The 22,884-nt window shown below is 42.6% G+C and overlaps 1 protein-coding gene across 1 annotated transcript in view; it reads right to left on the bottom strand.

Moving 5' to 3' along the window:
* Window positions 1-21,898, bottom strand: part of RTN1 (reticulon 1) — a 189,649-nt gene extending 167,751 nt beyond the window's left edge. The window contains exon 1 of the mRNA XM_048851998.2: window positions 21,482-21,898. Coding sequence (XP_048707955.2) covers window positions 21,482-21,668 — 187 coding nt within the window. The 5' untranslated portion in view covers window positions 21,669-21,898. The remainder of the gene's footprint in view (window positions 1-21,481) is intronic.
* Between the last annotated feature and the right edge of the window lie 986 nt (window positions 21,899-22,884).

The following is a 22,884-nucleotide window of genomic DNA, read 5'->3' as shown; positions in this document are numbered from 1 at the left end:
GCCTATTGCTTCTTGTCCTATTCTCAGAGGTTAATGGGAACAATTATAACAACTCCTTGTAACAACCTTTATTGTACTTGAAAACTGTTATCATGTCCCCCCTTCAGTCTTCTCTTTTCCAGGCTAAACAAATCAATTTTTTTTCAATCTTCCCTCACAGGTCATGTTTTCTAGACCATTCATCATTTTGTTGCTCTTCTCTGGACTTTCTCCACTTCATCCACAATTTCCTGAAATGTGGCACCCAGAACTGGACACAATACTCCAGCTGAGGCCATATCAGTGTGGAGTAGAGCAGAAGAATTACTTCTTGTGTCTTGCTTACAATACTCCTGCTAATACATCCCAGAATTATGTTTGCTTTTTTCCCCAACCATGTAACACTGTTGACTCATATTTAGCTTGTGATCCACTATGACCTCCAGAGCCCTTTCCGCAGTACTCCTTCCTAGGCAGTCATTTCCCATTGTGTATGTGTGCAACTGATTGTTCCTTCCTAAGTGGAGTACTTTGCATTTGTCCTTCTTGAATTTCATCCTGTTTACTTCAGACCATTTCTCCAGTTTGTCCAGATATTTTTGAATTTTAATCCTATTCTCCAAAGCACTTGCAACCCCTCCCAGCTTGGTATCGTCCACAAACTTTGTAAGAGTACTCTCTATGCCATTATCTAAATCATTGATGAAGATATTGAACAGAACTGGACCCAGAACTGATCCCTGCAGGACCCCACTTCGTATGCCCTTCCAGCTTCACTGTGAACCATTGATAAATACTCTCTGGGAATGGTTTTCCAACCAATTATGCACCCACCTTACAGTAGCTCCCTCTAGGTTGTATTTCGCTAGTTTGTTTATGAGAAAGTCATGCGAGATTGTACCAAAAGCCTTACTAAAGTCAAGATATACCACATCTACTGCTTTCCCTCATCCACAAGGCTTGTTACCCTGTCAAAGAAAGGTGGTATCAATGAAATAAAACTTCAGACTGAAGCCAGAGCCAAATAAGCAACCAACCTATCATACACCTGTTTTTCACTTCCCATGATAAAACTTTCATAGTCTAAGATATACACTCTGCAATGTACTGTGCTGCCACTGTCAAGTATTTTATAAATGAATTACATCATTCATTTAAGATACAAACATCTCAACCTTACTACCTTAATTTTGATACTAACAAGCACGAAGTCATCAGAGCTGTAAATATTGTTCAGCAGATACTTCAAGTTTTAATGATTTTATTTCAGCCAGTTTCATGCCTCAATTTTTAATTGAGAAATGATATTTTACTGGCATAAATGTCTGCAGAGATTTAATTTCAAAGTCGCATGTGTTGATATCCACAGAAAATGAGATTTAAAATTGGCATAAACAAGTATTAATGAAAGACATGTTTGCACATTTATCCAATCAAGGAACAGGAAAACAACTGATCTGATATGCTATAACTAAGGAACACAACTCAAATTTTATATATTCATGATGAGAGTAAAAATATAAAGAAAATATTTTCAGAATGTGGAATGAATCTGATAAAGTGTAATCTTCTCCTGGACATTAACACAGTTGGAAAGAGGTGCTAAGTTTCTCGTACAAATGATTTATTATGAACTATTTTCTCATCATTAAGGTAAACTGTATATACATATGGTATACAATACAGATATTAATCTTATGTAAACCTGTTTGGAAATGTGCTGATACCAATGACAATCACATACACCTAACTATGGGCATTTTCCTACATTACCCACCCAGCCCACCTGGGTTGGATAGTTTGGACTATGTACTTGAACAAGGGTCAGAAACTGGGGGTGGATGCCACACAAAATTTTGACTCTTGGTTGAAAAAGCAAAACTTCTTTTGGGGTGGGGTTGGTGGTTTTAACAAAAAACAATAAAAGAGGGACCAGGATGAGATCTATGTGGGGGATAGATTACCCCACATCTGCCTAACACAAGGTTTCTTGGACCTTCTTCAGCAGCTTCTGGTGCTGATCCCACTTTGAAGAAGGATGCTAGGTCTGATCCAGTCTGGCAGTGCCTATGCTCCTAATTCAATGAGGGTGTCACAGTGTGACTGGCCCCTTTAATGGGAGATGGGGCCAATCACACCTGTGTCATAATTAAGTAGCTGTTTCTCAGCTGAGGGGGCAGGGCTAAGGGGGTCAGGATGGACACCTAGGTCTTGGAAAAGGTCTGAGTGTACGATCAGTCTGGAGTTGAAATCGCAGGGCAGGTTCCTGTGGAAGATCCTGAGACAGGGTCTGCAGAAAGCCAGGTACTCAGAGGAACCAGCCTGTGAGCCTAGTGCTCTGTACTGGAGCAGGAAAGGAGAGCCTCTGAGAGGCTGAGAATAGCCCTCCAGGGGAAACAGCCAGGGGGCTGAGTGTTCTATTCCAGAGCCAGGAAGGCTTTCTCAGGAAGGGGCTGGGAATAGGGTCCAGAGGGTGGGCTGAAGAAAAGACTTGAAGTACAGAAGAATCTTTTCATTGTGGGGACTTTTTAGTTTGAATCTTTGCTACCGTGAAAGAGGTTATCATTGTTGTGACTTGGCCGGAGGACTAAGTCACATCTCCAGTACAGACTGGTTTCTGAAAAGCTAAGGAGACCAACCTCAGGGAGTGCCTGCCATGCCATGCTTGGCCAGCAAGGTTGCTACAGGGCAGCCAAGCCCCACAACGGGGGAGGGATACCTGAAATTTCTGGAACAGCTGAGTTTTTTTCCCCGAGATGGATATTAAAGCAAGCAGCACAGCAGGGATTATGAAGCACTGTCTACATAAATCTAAGTGTATGGATTGGGAAGGGAATCAAGTGGCTTTTTAAAATTTTATTTCATATATCATGCAAGAGTGACTGCTGTAATTTCACAGTCAGATCTTATCATTAGCCCAAAGTAAAAAGAGGATTTTTTTAAAAGTTGTGTTAGGTCTAGTCTAGGAACACTGGGCATATCTGGGCCCATCACTGATTTTGGTTCCGTTGCACTGTACTGACAGAGAAGTCACATTAGTAAATGAGTAAGAGATGAAATACTGTAAAATATATTTTCATTTGAAAGCTCTGTCGTGTCCACTCCAGGCGTGCTGGGCACTTATTATACTGGAGACTGGCAATGATTTTATGCCCTCAGCACTGCCCTGACAGCAAAGTCACATGCAGTTAAGAAGGGAGAGACTTTGCTTGGTTTTAAAGTTCTGTGCCAATCAGGCACACTGAACACTGCTGCTGACCTAATTTCACTGCATCAACTAGAAAGAAGTGATCACATTTGTGTTGACTAAACTAAACATACAATAAGTGGACTTTCTGGGGTTTAAAAATGTCTGTAATTTCTTGCTGAAGGTATAATTGCTCTCCAGGCTACAGATGCAAGAAACAAGTCATAAATCCATGGTGGTGTTTGCTGTTTTAGATTGAGTGTCCTGCATTTTATTGTTTGTGTTGCACTCATGTTAGCTGGAAGCAGATCTGGTCAAAAAATAGATTTATTTTGGTCCCATGGGAATGTTCAATATATCTATATTTGTTTTGTCCCAAAAAATTAGGGGAAAAAGTCAAAATATCAATTTTTTGTAGAATTGAAAGGTGTGAATTTTTTATTTGGAAACATCAAAATGTTTCGTTTCCGTTCACTTCAACATTGAGCTGGACCCACCTGACTCAACCATGATGCATCATGGTCACAGGAGTCCCCTGATCCACTGCGGGGGTTCAGCCAGAGGGCTGATTGCAGTGCATCATGGAATATGTAGTACAGCCAGGGAGCTCAGCCCACAGAGGACAATTGTGGCATGAGACATCTGAACTGTAATTCCCATGCAGCACCATGACAGCTCAGACAGACGCCGAACTGACCCAAAATGTTTCAATCCAGTTGGACAAACCAAAATGTTTTGATTCAGGTTTGTCTGACCCAAAATTAAATATTTTGTTTTAATTGTCCTAATGGAAAAGAAATCAAAACATTTGAGTAAAAACTGATTTTTATGGAAACTGCATTTTCCATGAAAAAAAAACATTTTGATGGAAAATTCCCAACCAGCTGAAGCTAGAAATAAAGCTACATGACTGCTGTCCTCTTAGTGCAATACATCAGGAGATTGTCCCTGTAAGCAAAAATGTATGTAAGTATTCTTAACACAAAATAAAAAGAAAATAAACCCAGGATTTTCAAATTTGTACACCTAAAATTTGGCTTCTAAATCCATATTTAGGCACCTAAATAAAAGTAGCCTGGACCCCCATTTTCAAAAGGGACTAGTGATTATTTGGTGCCTTATATCTTAATTGCTCACCTTGAGATACTGGTGACCTACTGGATAGAGCACTGGACTAAGCCTCAAGAGATCTGAGTTCTATTCCTAGATTGGCCAGTGGGTGTCCTTAGGCAAATCATTTAGCCTCCCTGTGTTTCATTTCCCCCATTTGTAAAATGGATCTAATGATGCTTACATATGTTGTAAAACACTTTAAGATCTACAGATGACAAGTGTTAGATAAGAGCTAGGGATGATTATTATTAAAGGGTCACGATTTTCAGAAAGTGCTGAGTACCCGTCCTCTGAAAAGGAGACATGTGAAAGGAGCCAGAAGCTGGGACCCCAAAATCAAAGACACTCGTCACTTTTAAAAACGTAGGGCCCTATTTTCAAACTTGCTGGGCACCTGCTGCTCCCATCAAGATCTGTGAAATTGTGGATACTTGGCACTTCACTGGCCCATTGTCATGGAGGTCTCTAAACATGGATTTAAGAGCCTAACTTTAGACACCCAGGTCTGAAAACTCTGGCTTAAGTTTTTGCCGTTACTAGGAGACACCTGCACAATCTTGTGACACAAGTTTTATCCTCTGAACTTTTAATTAGGTTCTCTTTCCTGTGTGCATCAAACATACATCTGAGCAAAATCCCATGGCAACAACCCCTTGTCAGAAGTTACTGGTGTGTAACAAATTTCAGTCTGAAAAGTGTCTAAGCATATTTTTTAAAATGGCAATCTCACAAGACAGAAAAATGACCACTTTGGGTTTCACTCTCCCAGGATCTACAGGTTCATTGAGTTGATTAACCAACCCTAACATAGAAGAGCATGATATACCTTCCACCATCTTTACTCGTGTTGTCCAAGGCCACTGAGTTGTGATCTGCCTAAAGAACACCTCCTAGAGAACAGCAGCATGTCAGTGCTAGCAACCATCCTGAGAAAACCACTGTTAAACACCAAAGGCCATATCCCCAGCATGGCACCAACCAAGTCAGCAATTTCCCACTTACACCAGCAGAGGATTTGACCCCAGGAACCATATTTTCTAATCCTGCATTCTGTGCCCCTCCCCACTTTCCTCCAGCTCTTAAACTGGGCATTGGCCAAGAACTGTTCTAGACAAAGAACATAGAAACACACAGGCATTCTGAATAAAGGCTTTTAGCATTAAAATATTGGTGCACTCTTAGTTCCTGCCCCGAATGATTTCCTTAAAGACTAAAGAATCTAGTGGGTCACAGGGTCAGAAACTATAGCGGATAAAATCAATGTGTACGTAAAGTGCTGGAGGACATGACAATCCTCTTTCCTCTCTTCAGAGTATGCAGCCAAGAACATCTTATAAAATCAATGGTCCGCCAGGAAGTACAAACTTAAGAACTAGAACTGTGCAGAGACAGGTATCTCAGTTTCATGGAGGATTTCAATATTTTAAACATTTTGGTTTTGTTTTGATTCGGAGCAAAAAGCAAAAATTTCTAAATTCTCTGCAAAAGGAAAGGAAAGGAAGCCCTGGCTCCTAGGCAGACCACCTGGCAGGCTGCCCCAGAGCAGTGGACAATGGAAGCCCTGGGGTCCCCCCGCTCCAAAGCAGCCTGTGTGACAAGTTCCTGAGGATCTGGGTGGGAGAGGTGGCAGAAAACCAGGCAGGTTTCAAACACTGCCTACCAGGCAGGGATGCAACAGAACCTTTGGAACATCATAAAAATTGAACTATCCACACAAATTTTTTCAATTTTGATGAATCACCAAATTCCAGTGAAAAATGTTTCAATGGAATTTTTCCTATAACTTCTAGTAATAACCCCCCTCTGGGCAGCCAGCAAGCTGTAACCTGAGTCTTCATCACCCAAGCACATGCCTCTACCATTCTAGTTAAAGGACTAAGGCCCAGATCCCCAGGGATAGTTAGGCTCCTAGCTCCCATTGATTTCAGTGAAAGTTAGGAGCCTAAATACCGTTGATGATCTGAGCCTAAGTGCATTAGCTGGCAGCAGGGGTAAGTGGTTATTCTCTGTGGACCAACCAGAACGGAAGCATGGAACACTTTACAAGCATGTTCCACAGAGACCAGTAGTGGAAAAAAGGAGCAACCAGCTTGATACTGGGGGTCCCAGCAAGTGTTCACAGTACAGTATATGGCAGAGGTTGCCAATTTTGGTTGGACATATTCCCAGAGGTTTCATCATGTGGCATAATCTTTAATTAAAAATTAATCTTTGATTCCTGAAGACTCCAGGACAGTCCTGGAGGGTTGGCAACGCTAGTATATGGACAGTGTACACTATGATCCTGAAAATGACAATCCAGACAAACTTACTCTGCTTTTATACTATTAGAAAAATATTGTCATGATGAAACATCCACCGGTATCACTGCAAGACCCTTTAGTACATCAAAAGTGGGAAACTGGTTGTGATCAGTTGTAGCAAAAACAGCTTGTGCCTTCCCACCTTCCAACATGTAATTGGGACAAACCTCCAACATTGCTATTAGACCATTCTGCTAGACCAAAGGACTCTGCTTAGCATAGTTCTTAGTGCTGGGTTCACATTTTTAAAGATAACTCTGGAAAGCTTCTCAGATTACATATTTTGCTCTTTAATTTACGTCCCAGAGGATAAAGCTAATCAAAATGGCAGTGAAGGTAGTTCAACTGTTTCAGGTCCAGGGCTGATTTATTAACAGTAGTTGCATTACTCTTTCTTTCACGGAAGCTGCTGTGAATGATTCCACCTCTCTACTCTCCAAAAAAATCTTTTTGCTGGTGATCATATACAAGCTGACATACTTGCATACTAGACATGCACAAGTGCAATGCACACTCTGATTCATCTGCGAAACATCCAACATGCTATCTGCTTGATGTAAAGTAGGTTGGAAGAGTGACCTATTAAAAGCAAGAGGAAAAAAAAGAAAGTCTACTGCAGAGCTGTGAAACCATTAATTTTTTCTTACTCTTTGTTCAGCCTCCTTTCCTTAGGTTGCTTTTCAGTTGCACTCAGATGTCCTGGTGAGGGACAACCTTATACAAACTTATATAGATAGATGGAATTATACACTGTCCGTTTGCTATGATCAAAGTGCAAGTATAATTCTTACATATTATAGAGCATTACACCGCAAAAAGTGTCACCTTAGCTCTGACCTGTGTATCTGGAAACTGAATTACAGCATGTCAGAAAGACAAGACAAAAATCCAAAGAAATGGCAATGGATCCTTGCTTTTAACCATGATAGCTGCTCAAAGCCATCTACCTAGGACCCCTTACAGTAATTTTAAAGTATAGAAGTTCCACTGTTGCATGTGATGGTAATTCTAAAATAGAATATAGAAATTTACTGGATAAAATAAAAATAACCCAATGCTTTAAAAATATCATTTATCTTGCTCCAATTTTGACAGATAAAGATTGTATTTTCTGTTACAGGGCCAGCAATAGATCAAGTACATTTCTAAATCTTACTGACATCTAGAGCTGATGGGAAAGAAGAAGAAAACATGAAACTTTTGAGAATTTGACAATTTATTAATTTTTTAAAATAGTTTTTTCAAACTATGTCAAAATTTCTTCTAAAGGTTTTGATTTTTGAAAATGTCAAACATCTCAACAGCTAGGTCAAAACAAAACACACTTTTTACTAATTTTTTTGTGAAAGTTTTCAGAGGGAGGGGATATTTCAAAAATTAATATTAGTGATGACATTTTTTTAATTGAAACCTCAAAATGCAGGAAATTTGGATCTGGTCAACTGGCATCATCAGGGATATTGGTCCACATTTTCAGTGGGCCTTCACAATAGCTGTTTATTTTGTCCATGAGAAAAAATGAGCATGCACTCATTTGCACTCAGTGATACCACATCTGTGCAAGCAAGAAACTGCTTGCTTGGCCATCTTCCCATTTGTGCATGCAGTTTATGAAGACAAGTGCACATGAAATTTTGAAAGTGCAGAATTGAACAGAACCTTTTAAAAATTTGGTCCAAAATGTGCAAGGGAGACACAAGTCTATATTTTCTTCTTTGAAGAAGGTGGCAGTTGTGGGCCGTTTTGTTATAAAGGCTTCTGATTGTGAAGCAATAAACTGAGATCTACTCCACTGCCCATGTTCTGAAAACAAGTATATTTTCATTCATAAAGAGAGTTTTCTGAGAAGGTTAATTGCTTTGGGGCTTGCTCTGATTCAGATGCATTTTCTTAGAACTTTTACTTTTCACCCAAAACTTTTTCTGCAACCTGCAAATCTAAGAGTTTTATATGATATCTGCTGGCTTTTGGGACAACCTGGAACTCATAAGACACAATTATGCATTAAATGTTAATGATAATTTTACAAGATCAATAAAGAGAACAGCTACAACATTAACTCAATATTATGATAAAAAGAAATGGGGAAGGTTACCAAAGGGAATAAAACAATCAGCTTTAGAGGAACTGGACAGTGAAGGCTGATGAGGAATGGAATGTTAATCTGTATGACACTGTTCAGCCACTAGATAGCACTGTGTGAGAACACTTTTTTTAAACAAACCTCAACCATAGCTGGGAAAAAGAAAAGGAGGACTTGTGGCACCTTAGAGACTAACCAATTTATTTGAGCATGAGCTTTCGTGAGCTACAGCTCACTTCATCAGATGCATACTGTGGAAACTGTAGCAGACTTTATATATACACAGAGAATATGAAACAAGGTACTCCTTTTCTTTTTGCGAATACAGACTAACACGGCTGTTACTCTGAAACATAGCTGGGAAAGCTTTAAAGGATCTTATAACGAAGACATCTGGTGTGTGTAAGCAAGCTCTGTGACCCGTCCATATGTGGTACAGAAGTACATGACATGGTGTCAGGAGTAAACTAAGAACAGAAACAGAAGGAACAAAGCAACAAAGCTTGGAGAATCTTATCAACATGTAACTCTTCAATGCCCCCGAGAACCTTAGCTTTGAGAAACCTTCAGAATGGACAGACTGGAAACAATATTTTGCAACATTTCGCATTGCTACCAAGCTCCACAAAGAAACTGGAAATATATAGATATCTTCTTTAATTTATGCTATGGGGAAGGAGGTAGACCATATCTTTAACTCCTTTGACTTTACTGAAGCCAGTCACAAAGATGACTATGAAAGGGTTCTGGGTATTTTTTATGAATACTCTATACTCAGAGAAATGTGGTTTATGATAGAACATTTTTCCATCTGAGAATTCAAGAACCAGGTGGAAATATTGAATGTTTTATAAGAGCTCTGCATACACCGGCTGAAAACTGTAGTTTTCAGAATGCAAAATATGAAAATATTAGAGATAGGCAGCTCAAGCTATTGGGTTCATAGATAAAAACCTTTCACAGCAGCTACCATTGAAGAAAGATTTAACCCTAGCCACAGGTATTCAAACAGCAAAACAATCTGAAATGATGAAACAGCAAAACCTACAGAAAACTGATAAACTTCCTTACCTTGGGGGTTTTATGATAATGACTTTTAACACGCAAGGTTTTGCTGTTTCACCAGTTCAGACTGTTTTGCTGTTTTGAGTAGCTGTGGCCCACATTACCCACAAGTGAATGGAGAGGCTGAGAGCTATGCAGACAGCCACGAAAATCTTACAGCAGGAAGATCTATTCCTCGCTCTTCTGAGTTACAGATCACACCAGTAACAACTACCGGACATGGTCCAGCACAACTCCTGATGGGAGGACAACTCAAAAGTACTGTTCCAACTTTTGAAAAGAACCTATTTCCAAAGTGAACAGGCATGAAGAGAGTAGCCAAACTGAATAAAAATGCTAAGGATGTGTCTACATTGCAATTAAACATGCACAGCTGGCCCATGTCAGCTGACTCAGGTTCATGGGGTTTGGGCTACAGGGCTGTTTAATTGCAGTGTAAAGGTTCAGGCTCAGGCTGGAGCCCAGACTCTGGAACCCTGGTAGGGAGAGAGACCCAGAGCCTGGGCTCCAGCAGAGCCTGAACCTCTACACTGCATCTACACCCCATAGCCTGAGCCCAAGTCAGCTGAAATGGGCCACCTGATGGTGTTTAACTGCAGTGTGGACATACCCTAAAAGAGCTTATGATCCCTTTTACAACAGACGTCACTCAGAGAACTGTCAGATCTAGAACCTGGTGACCGTGATCATGTCAAATTGGATGGAGAAAAAGGATAGATAACTCCAGCTCTCCTAAAGAAAAATAATTCAGCACCCAGATCAGAGGTGATTGAGACTGACAGGGGAGAGTTCAATAGAAACTGTTGACATCTACCATTTGTTCCTCATAACGAACAATCAACAGAGCAAACTCTACAGATGACAGACGCGGAACAAGGAGAAGACTCAAGGATTCCAAACCAACCACAGCCAGTCACTGCAACTAATGGACAGCCTGATGACCAAGTTGTTACATGGTCAGGTCATGTAATTAGAAAACCGATAGGATTTGGAGACACTTAACAGACTGATACATACTGAAGTTCAAAGACAGCGTGATAGTGTAAATATTGTAATGGAATGTGCTGTAATGGAATGCTAAACTGTATTATACTTTTCAGCTAGTAGGTGGTACTGTGTGTAAAATACCTTTTTAAAAGAACCTCAGCTATACCTGGCAGAGCATTAAGCGATCTTATGATGAACACATGTGGTGTGTATAAGCAAGCTCTGTGACCAGTCCATATCTGGGTGCGGAAGTGTGATAGCTGTATCAATTAAAATTTAGAGCAGAGTAATACTCCAATTTACATCATTCCCTTGGTCTATGATGTTTATACCAAAGGTACATAAGATCATTTCTGTGATAACAATTAATGACATGATCCTGTGAGGTACATAGCATCTCCTGAGATGGGCTGAACACTGATCAGAAGATGTTTCATACCTCATAAGATCAGGAACTACATTTTTACCAATTATTTAAAAAAAATCCCCCTCCTTTCTGTGCCTGCAATTAGCAGGTGTAAATATTGGTGACACAACTTAAGTAATTTAGATGAAGCTGTATAGCAAGTATTTAAGGCTCCAATTCAGCAAAGTTCTTAAGTCAATGGGACTACACATGCTTAAAGTGAAACATATGTGGGCCTAAGAGTAGTTAAGCTCTATAAGGGTAGTTAAGCTCTTGGATAGGCTTCCAAGGGAGATGTGGAAACTCCATCATTGGGGGTTTTTAAGAACAGGTTGGACAAATGCCTATAGGGGGCTGGACTTGATGACCTCTCAAGGTCCCTTCCAGCTCTACATTTCTATGATTCTATATGCTTAAGCACTTTGCTGGATCAGGGCCTTAGTGTCTAAATGATCTAAATTGCACTTGTGATTATTTGTGCCTACAAACTGCAGGCACCAGAAGAGAGGTCCCTCACACCAGCTGCACAGAGATTAGCCAGAAACACAGAATTCTGTAAAATAGAAATGGGCTGCACCTGGTAATGCTCATGTTCCTGCCCCAGCACATCTGGGGAGACCACTCCATTACAGGAGCAGAGGCCAGGCATTCTGGGGTTGGTCACAACAATCTATCTGCCTGCCTGTGACACCTCATGACCCAGCAATGCTCCCTGTGCGCAGCCCACACAGATTATTTCTGCTGCTGGAAGGAATAATTTGTAGATTGGGAGGGGACTGCTGCTGACCTGAATAAGGCTGAACATCAGTGCTGCTTTGGCAGAATATATTGAGTCTTGTTCCAGAATCTGGCCTTTCTCTATTGCTACTGAGTGCTAGTTTAAAATCAAACTCAGTGAGAGAGATGCTCTCGCTGACGTGAGTGAGCTGGGATCTGTTCTTGGGTCAGGTGCTTTTCACATCCCAGGTGTACAAGATGCTATCTTTGGACTGCTTAGTCATAGTGCAGGCTGGGGGTGGCATTCAGATGAGCAACAAGTGCCTGCCAGCCCTGAGAAGCAGAATTTAGTACAATCCTATCTCATGCTGACACAACAAACAACTTTGTTCACATACTGTGGATTCAGTATATGTAGCTCCTCCTTCCCTGCACTGCCACAGACAGAACAGACGGTAGCACAGAAGAGGGATTGTATTAAAAACAAACCAACCCTTCCTTCCTAGGCCGTCTTGCTTCCTTCCTAAGGGCCTAATCCTGCTCCCATTGACGTCAATGGCAAAACGTGTCAGGGACGGTCTAGGTATACTGAGTCCTGTGTCAAAGCAGGGGGCTGGACTGGATGACTTCTCGAGGTCCCTTCCAGCCCCAAATTGCTAGAACTTTAATGGTAGAGGATCAAGCCCTAAACATAGCCCTTCTCTCATTCTATTCCTTGAAAAAGTCCTCTGCATATTTTTTAAGCCCTGATTGAAGGTTCACATCAGGCAGGGACCATATGCTCACTTGCGTAAATCAGCAGGGCTCCATTGACTTTGATACCTGAATTCATTCGCCTTACAGTCGTGCTGCGAAGCCCGTTTGTTTAAAGGTAGAGGGCTGAGGATGGGATTTCTGTCCATTTTTTTAAGTTGTATTAGTCACTTGACTGGTGATGGAATGATATGTGATAGAGGGGAGCAAGGAGAACGGCTGCTTTGTAACTCTGGGGTTATTGTGCTCAGGGCTTCAGGGGTGGAGGTTTTAAACCAAAATCTAACGGATCTGGCCCAACTCTCCTAAGGCGTCTACAATGGAAAGTTAATGTTAAAGTCAGTTAATGTTTACAAGGGAAGAGGATTCTGGTTCCAGGAAACCACAAAATGTACCACATGGCCCTACGGACCTTTTTCCTACTATGTTGTACAAAACTGCCCCATTCATTCGCTCATTCCTGATCAGGATGAAGATGACTTTAATGTTACTGCTAATAATAATAATTCAACTGCAGTTAATAAATTCAGCCCTACTCAAGGGAAAAAAGTTGGGTGTGATCCAGTGCAGGGGACCCCACCATATAAGACCCAATGCAAGCCAGAACTTGCATCATTATATGGGGTTTACAGGATTTTCATGGTACAGAAAGCCACGCCCTCTGGTTAATTCCACCCTTCTTCTCCCCCTCATTTACATTTTGGGGCATACACTTCTGTGTGGCATATTTTTTGAGGGCCATGTCACTGCGGCACAAAGAGATGCTAACGAACAGCTAGATGTTTCCAAATATTGGTGTTAATGGCAATTGTGTCAAACTAATCTCAGAGCAAATGGCGACATTATCATATAAGATCTCATGATAATTGAATGCTGTAGCAAGGGCAGGCATCTAATAATCACAATAACTGAAATACTCTAAGAATTCCATGTTGGCAGCTATTCAATTAAATATAAAAAAACTCAATTCTCAGCTATATTAAATTATAAAGAACACATACACTGTTCCTAGTATCTGAAAGAGACTGGCTCGTATAGGTTATGCTTTGAAACCCTTTTCCACTCTTTGCTGCCTTTTTCTTTTTAACATGACCTTGAGGCATATAATAGATTAAATTAAATAACAACAACAGTGCACTTCTAGAAGAACTTTCATTCAAGGATTTCGATATGCTTTATAAGTGTGAATTCTCTCAACATTCTAGCAATGAAGGTAAGTATTAGTACATCCATTTATACACTGATAAACTGAGGCAGTCAGATCTCCTGGGTTCTAGTCCCAGCTCTACCACTGATCCATTCAGCATCTTGATTCAGCAAACTACAGTTTTAACTTTAAGCACATGCTTAAATAAGCCCATCCCTATTCCGCAAAGCATTTAAGAATGTGCTTAAGCCCCACTGAAGTTAGGAACACACACTTTAATACTTTGTTCAACAGAAATGAAAGCATGTGCTTAACTGCTCTCATATATTAGAACCTAAAATTTGTAGGTAAGTCTCAGTGAATTTACTTGCCTACGCACATAATATTCCTATAGATGGTTAGAAAGATAACTGACCCTGAATAAAAACTGTATTTAGACATGAAAATACTATGCACTGAAAAGTCTCTCTTCGTGCTGGAATCGTGCTAAACATATACTACTATGTATCTTTACTTCATCTGATTTACAGTATTCATTACAAATAATATTCCATTCTTTGGAAAAAAAGTTTTGCTATGTCATATTTTTTCGGTTTAAAATACCTAAGCATTTGTAAATTGCTCTGATCTGGTAGTAAGAGAAGAGAGAGGGAGGGAGTACAATAAAAACTAGAACATAAATGTCCCATTATAATGCAAAACTTGAATATGCTTTTGCACCACTTTGGAGGAAAAAGAACTACAATCTCAACTGATAAGTAAGTACATATAAAACAGATGTATCCATAAACAAGTCATAGAAAAGGTGTCTAGTCCCCCCTAGCATGTAATGACCCCAGCAACGTTTGTAGATGCAAAGGGCCTTATCTCTCCAGGTGCTGTAAGTCTCCTGTGAGTCAGTGGGATCTACCCAAACTTTCCCCTGGGTAATAAGGTACAGTAAGTAACTGGATACAGACCTTATAAGTAGAATGAGAGCATCTGTCACTCTTTCTTCCTCTCCCAGACTTGAATCCACCTGTACACTATGATCTTTTGGGGCAAAACCCCTAAATAGTTGCAAATCTTAAGGTTTTTTTTTTTAATTTCATAGATTCCAACCCAGAAGGAACCACGGTGATCATCTAGTCTGACCTCCCACATAACTAAAGCCATAGAACTGCCCTGAATTAATTCCTGTTTGAATCAAAATCGGATTTAAAAATTCAAAGTGCTGGTGAAGCCACCACTTCTCTTAGAAGTTGGTCCCAATGGTTAATTATCCTCTGTCAACAATTTGCACCTTATTTCCAGTCTGATGTGCAATTTAAGCGGCAAATCATGACATGAAAATATTTATGGCAGCCACAACAACTACAGACAAATGTGATTAGATGCCTCCTCTCCCACACTCCTCCAACCAGAATTAAAAGGGCAGAAGTAGTTCACTGACCAGAGAGACAGACAAACAAATGAAATTATGTCACAAGATTTACTGGTCCACAGGACGATGGAATTGGGACATCTAAAGTAGCTCCTCTTCCTCATATCTCCTTCCACTTCGCTTCCCCCCACCCTCCCCGATATATAAAACGGCTCGTTACTGATTTATGGGATTAATACATCAGAGGTGAGTGACCTCTCCCCTCCCTACCCATCTTGTCTCCTTCTTCTTCCTGGTCCTCCTCAAGTCATTTGCAACCCTTATTAGTTAAGAGTTAACGTGGGGGGTGAGGGCAGATACACGAACATACCAGCTGTGACCAGTTTTTTTCCCCAGAGTCATCAATTTATTTAATAACACAAAGGCCATTGAATATAAACAGGCTGATGCTAGCTTTCGCAGGATACCCTCCACAGCAGTAGTGGTGGGGAAATGGCAGAGTTTTCCCTGGAATTTGATTTCCATGGGCTTGAGAAATCCTATTACCGTACAGATTTTATGCAATAACAATAGCAACAACACTTAGCTCTTACATACCACCTTTCTCTAATAACCCTCAAAGCATCCTACAAAGGAGAGCAAGTATCATTGTCCCCATTTTTACCGATGGGGAAACCGTGACATTCTGAAGAATTTTGTTTGAATGACTGGTACACTAAAGAAATGCACACTGTACTGGCTTGCCACAGACTGGAGTGCACAGTCAAGCTATAAGGGAACTTTAGTAAGGTATAGATCCAAAAATAAATCTACTTTTTTTTCTATATCTTTTTGCAAATTTTACATCAAATCATAGAATTGTTTGGGCTGCAAGGAGCCCCTTTAATATAACCTGGTTCAACCTCTTAATTTGCAGGGGCATTTCTAAAATTTTCAGGGATTATCCAAGGGAAAAATCTGGTTATCTAGAACAAGAGAAGCCAAATACTGTATTGGCATAAGTATGTACAACTCCACTTAAATCACTTTCAAACTAGGGCTTAATTCACCCTTAAGGCTTTAACTAGGTTGCGAACAAGACTGTAGTGGACATTGTGGATGTATTTGAAAGTGGCTGCTTTAGATACAGGGAGATAGCATTTAGGGCAGGTGTCACTACCAATGCCCTTCTTTCTACAACAATTCGATAAATAAATGCCAGGAGCCCAGTATTCACATCGTGAGCAACCCTCAGTGGCAGGAGGATGAAAAAATCTGCCAAGAAAACACATTTCAATATCTGACATTGAAAGGGGGAGGGGGCAGAAATGACTATCACAGACACTGCGACCATGTCCTTACAGCAACCTGTTGATTCGCCCATGTTCTGATGTTCAGGGTAGGTGCACAAAGCCTGTGCAGTGTAGCTACATGGGTTGCAATCCAACTCTCCAAACTCACTGACTCCAATGAGAGTTTTGCCTGACTAGGAGTCCAGCATCAGGCCCAGCGTCAGTGTGTTCTCAAGAGCTTGTTGCCCTGAAAACCATTTAAAATTCTCTTCCCGTCTTTAGTCATCGTGCTGCCCTCGCTGTCTCTGGCACCCAGATAGCCCCAGACACAGGGAAAAAGAGCAAATGAAAATGATTTACGAGCTAAGCTGTATCAACATGAAGGCAGGCGTATTCTAGGCCGAATGGTGCCACCAGCTCATTCACAGCCCAAGCGAGCAAGCGTTGTGCAGGGGAGCCAAGGGGAATGGTGGGCGGCTGCAGCAGAAGCTGCAGACCCACTGGCTTTGTGCCTATTCTTTGGAGCTGCCGTGTATATGTTGGAGAGGGCACGATGCAGCTGTCAGCCTTGCCTGAAGATCTGCATCATTTTCCTTCCCTCCGTTTTAATTTTGAGCTTTCAAATATGCATATCAATCTAATCAACAATCTACTGCCCTTAAGGGCTTGGCTGTGCAGCGATTTCTGCTAGGGACATTTGTCACATGTCGAGCTGAAGGAATCAAGTAGGACCACCGTATTTAAAAACAAAAGGGCTATGCAGCAGGGGTTAAAGCCACAGCTGTGTTAGGGAGGACGTGAGGGGCAATACGCCGGCTATGGGACACACACTGCCTGCAAACGCAGGCAGGCTGAATGCCACCATGGCTAAAGGCAGGAGAGCCAGCTGCTACACCATCGCGAGGGTACAGTCAGGGCTGGTTTAAGGCAACATGGGGCACTCTGGTTCTGCCTGTGCCATGCCCCATCTCTCCCAACTTGGAGTAGCAGTGGCAAGGGAAGCCCCTCCCAAAGGAACAGGGGCTGTCACAACAAGCCCCCCATTTCCCCTCAAGAGCAGCAGTAGGGTCCTTTCTTTATTTAGAAGAAGGGGTCCCCTCTCCCTTCACAAGGAGGCGAGAATGGCCACAGGGGTGAGCCCCAGCTCTTACCCAGCAGCAAGGGTATATCTGTTTAGGTAGGTAGGGGGGTTAGGCCTGCTGTACTCTTCTTCTTCTGCCACACACCAAATCCTATTGGGGTGATGTTGGCAGGGCCCCTAGAGCAATGGCTCTTGGAATTCACACCTTACTACAGTGCATGGAGCAGTTCTCCCATCTTGGAGTGATTGTTTCAGGCTCTCTGCAGACTCAGGCAGATGTCCCTGCATCAGTTAAATTCAGGTCACATTTTTAAGTTTTTCTTCACAAGCATGTGGGCTAGAAATGTACTCTTTCAAATAAATAAATAAATGCATAAATAAATAAATAATGGAACCTGAGATTCTGACCTCCTCTCATGATCCTGGGAATTGGAGCCCTGAGCACAGGCCTGTAGTGCCTATACCCTTAATCCAGCCTCGAATGCAGTATGTATAACTTTCAGCGCCAGCCCTGACCTGCCAATCTGTGTGGAATTGGAGAGAAGCCATAGTTCCACTTCTGCCCCACTGGAGATATCAGTTGGCTGCACCAGCCTACACCCTACTTGTTCTCCCAGGGTTCTGGTGTGGTTCTTCCTGCATCCTACTCCCTCCTCACCCCACTAACACACCCCAACTGGGGGCCAGAATCTACCCCTAGCCATTCTGTCTTTTTGTGTTTATCCCAGGAAACGCCCAATTTCAGCCTGTGCAATATTTTTGGAAATGTTTTTTTTCCAAAGCATTTTAATTACTGTCAATGGACAAAAATAAATAGCAGAATCCATGTGCAGATGGTGTGTTGGGTGGCATGGAGCTTTCTTCAGAAATATACAAATGCTTAGCAATCTCTCACTGCTGTTTTAATCTTGCAAGATCAGCCTACAGTGCTTCCTGCCCTCAACCAAGTTCACATTTTAGGAGGGGAAGACCATTCTCAGCACAAAGGACTGAGCCACATATAAAAGAAGCAGTACCTCCCCTCTTTCATCTTGCCCCTCCAGGGATGAAGAGTCACCCTAGTGATTTCTAATATAGCAGCCATGCAGGAGAATTAACAGATGTGGAAACCGTAGCTTCCCATAGCCCAGATTTTGCTTGAGAAATCTCAGGGTCTAATTATGAGAGTTCTATGCAGTACAGCTATATCTCACTCCAGCTCCCCATCAGAAATTCATGTGAACCTTTTCTTCAGTTTCAGTCAACCCTGGCTTTGGTTGAACACAAACGCTTGGAGTGAAACCCCTGTAAAAATTGTTGTATTTCACTCCTAAATCACATAAAAGCCACTAACATCATTTTGACATGCAGCTGGTTTGGCTCAAAACTGAGCCCAGGTTGGCTTGAAAATATTCACATACCTTTCAACAGTCCCTGGCTGCATTTCAAGTTTATAGCAAAATCCAAAGCCAGGGAAAGTTTGCAAGGTTCAGGTTTCATAACAAAGAAGTTTTGCACAGCTAATGATGAAATGCTGTTATTATTCTTAGTTATTTGTATGTTAGTAGCATCTACAATGTGCAGGGCACTTTCCAAACACTTAAGGTTACACAGTTCTTACCTGAAGGAGCAGATATCCTAGCAAATGCAAAACAACAGATCCAGGGTGTAGGAAGGGGATATATAACATACAAGCAGGATGGCTAGGGGGTGACTGGGAAACATATTGGTGATTTTTTGTTTTGTTTGCTTGCATGTCTTGTTTATTGCATAAACTATCCCCAACTGTCTCCACAACCTAGTGACTATTAGCTGGCTAACTACTCTATGATGACATTTGCTGCATCTATGCATCTCCCTGTTGGCTTATTCCCACAGCTCTTGGGTTTTAATGGAATTGCGCACCTGAGCAAGGCATGCAGGATGCCACCCTATAAACAACAGTGTCCAACTGTTTTTAAGAAACACAAGACAGTTCCACATACTCAGCAACATGCGAATGCCCCTTATTTGCTAACTTAAAAATAATCACACAGAAAGCATATGTAAACAACAAGCTTCCCCTTGTGAAAGGAGACCACAAGTGCGATGATCTATGTACTTGAAACATAGAAACCACTGATATTATAGCAACAAAAAGAGAAGGCTGTGTGTGAATGCAGTGGATTCACTGGATGGAGTGCTGTAGAATGCAGTGCTATCGGCTCTCCCCCCCCCCCGGCTTTTTTTAAAAAATTATACAATACACATGAAGGAGTATACTCATTTTAAAATATTTTAAAATGTAACAACATTAGCGCATTTATTAGCTAATCTGAGGTCTCATCAATCTGCAACCGGTAAGCATCAGTTAGTATTTGTACTGCTGAGTTCTCTCTCTCCTCCCACCCACCCCCCCGAGTTTGGCACACATACATATATTTATAACACCTCTGTGTAAATTACTCCAAATGCAACATCTTCATGATTTTCTTTACCAGCTAACTATTCTCTTTCTAATGCAGTGCACTCTGGAGAGCATCAGTGGCACCTGACAGATAAATTCAACACCAAAGAAGCTTTCATTAAATGTAGACAATATCACAGTTTTTCAGCTGAGTGGGGATTTGATCTGTGCTGTGCAAGAAACCACCCGTCTTTGTTCTTTATATAGTCTGAGCTTCAGGATTGCCATGTTTCTCTCCACAAATGAAGAAAGAAAAATTAGGTCCCCATAGCCATTTGTATAATTGTACTTATAAGGAAAATCTCTCTACTGAGGGATCCCCACCCTTCACACACACACACGCACACACACCTCCCTTACAATTACATTACAAGCCATATACCTCCCTCATCAGTATAAAGTCATGTTTCACAACCTACCACCAAGGTTAGCTAATGAGCAGCACATCAGGCAGATTTTACTGCCTGCCCAAAGCTCTAAAACAGTATGACACTGTCTCCATCAGCTGATGGGCATTAGACCCCATGTCACTATTGAACCCAGAAGAACCAAGCAGCCAGGAAGGCTGCAGCAAAACATCCATGTTGAGCACACACCCACCGAGAAGGCCAGGGCTGTGTGTAAGTGGAATCATGCGCCTCCACAATAGAGCTGGCAACAAATGGCCATGTAAAGTGGGTTCCTCCTGGACAGTAAGTCTTTTGTGCTGAATGACGGTAGGAGATCAGAGAGGGACCCAACCCAAAACGTTGCTCCTAATGGATCTGCGGTTATTGCATAACTGGGACTCGTGTTGATCCCAAGCCTCTCACCTCCAACTTAGTCAACCTAAGTTTAATACCGTACAGCTCAAATGGGGGCATCTGTTTCCCAGTGGATAAGAATTTAAATCAGAGCAGCCAACTTCCCACATGTAGATGGTTAGTTAGATTCCCCCACCAGCTGGCAACGGAGAAAGGAAGGGGGGGGGGGAACCACAGAGAAAATATAGAAGCACTTTCCTCCCATGAACTCCCAGAAGCTGAAGTCTCTGGATTTCACTGATTAACAGATGTGTGCCTGCTGCTAACCCACCTACCAAATGAAAGGTGTTCCCAAGCCTAGGGAAACCAAATACATCCCCAAAGCAAACGACAGGAAATGCACCCCTACAAGAAAATGGGAAATAAACACAGCAACAAGAAATATTTAAATTAAGCTGTGTCCCAAGAGCAAATAGAAAATACACACACTCCCCTCCTCCCAAATACTGAAGTTCAATTAATCAAGTCCACATGTTGAAATTAAACAAGGGCCAAGTTGGGATCTCCGAAGCAAATGCGAATTAATTCCTTGAACTCAGCCAATCAGTCCGAAATGACCCAGGTGAAAGGGAGATCACGGTCTAGCCCAGGCAGTCCGGACAGAAATACCCCCCACCCCAGAGCTGCTGCAGAAGCGCACTCCCTCGCCTGGTTATTTTTAAAGGCCAAGCTCTCTGGTTCTTTAGCACTTCCCTCCTGGCAATCGCCAAGCAGCCCGGCACAGATCAGAGCGGGGGGGAGGGGAAGGATGCTGCCTGCCACCCTTTGTTGAGCATCTCTGGGTACCTCGCCTTTTACCTGTGGGTGCAGTCGCCGTGGCAACGGGCGGGTGTTCCCTGGGGGAGCCGGCCGGCAGCTGCTGCGCCCCGTCTCCATCCCTCCGCTGCGCCCCAGCTGCGCGCTCCTCCGCCCCGGCCCCGGCCCCGGCCCAGTGCGCCCCGGAGCCCGACAGCGGCAGCTCCCGGCGATCCGGCGGCGCAGACATGCTGGCTTCCCGGCTTTGACTCTCAAGGCAGCGGGAGGAGGCGCTGGCCGCTCGGAGTCCGGGCGGCTGCGGGTAGCTCAGAGCTGCGGCTGCCGAAGCTCCGCTAGCGTTGATTACGCAGGTGAAAATGGCTTGTTTAGCTGGAGCCTTCCAGCCCTTGCGTCACCCTGTGGCTGGCATATCACAGGGCAGCGATCTGCCAGCCGGGCTCTAACTCTGCCCCATTTAACTGCTTCAGGCAGGCAGGCACCGAGCGCTTTGTACAGAGGGAGAAACGTGCCCTGCCCATTCTCCCTCTCTGAGACCCCCCCGCATTGGTACCAGTTGCTCAGCGCAAGAGAATGCAACATGGCAGAAGAACCTGGCTCTGCATGCTTGGGGCCAGTGCCATTCCCAGAGAACTCCAGGGAGTTCCCGGGGGGCATAGGCACCCAATAAAAGATGTGCGCTGCTCCCAGAGCATTTCCATGCGTTTACAGAATACACTACTGTTTGCAGCTAGGCTGGGAAGGATGAGATTACAACTGAACGACAGCTGTCACAATAAACTCATGAGTGGCACTTACTAATTCACAGACTGCAGGAACTTCCCCTGGGCTTCCCACAGGCACGGGGTGGACGAGGTAATATCTTTTATTGGCCCAACTTCTGTTGGTGAGAGGGACAAGCTTTCAAGCCACCCTAGAGCTCTTCTTCAGGTCTGGGACCAAGAAGGCTACAACCACACTGCATACAACATTGGGCTTCCCAGTCATTAGCTGTGAACTACCAAGGTTTCCTTGTAATTAGTGAGAGCCTAATGGTTTTTTATATAATAATGGCTGGGAATTATAGAGCCAAGGATCTCCAACATGAAACTGCCCAAAACCCTTGTGAACTAGGGAATTATTACTACCCCACTTTTAGTTGGATGGGGAAACTGAGACAGATGGCTACTAAGGGCCTGATCCTACAACAAGATAAGTTCTTCCCGCAAGATACTAAGCACCCTTAAGTGAAGCTAGTGGGAGTATCTTGCAGGAGGTAATCATCACCTCACAGGATTTAATCCTGGGGGACATGTGACTTGTCACAGGGTAAATTAGTGGCAACGCCAGGAGTAATTATCACATTCATGTGACTCTGAGACCTGTGCTTTGCCTGTTGGAGGTGGTTTAACTACCAGCAGTGGGCCTTAACACCAGTTTCATTGTATTCAAGGTCATTCCTAGGCACT

This window comes from Caretta caretta, chromosome 6, assembly GCF_965140235.1.
Source record: "Caretta caretta isolate rCarCar2 chromosome 6, rCarCar1.hap1, whole genome shotgun sequence".
NCBI classification, from domain to species: domain Eukaryota; kingdom Metazoa; phylum Chordata; order Testudines; family Cheloniidae; genus Caretta; species Caretta caretta.
Note: the sequence above shows the minus strand (reverse complement) of the source record. Positions and strands in the feature narration are given on the sequence as shown.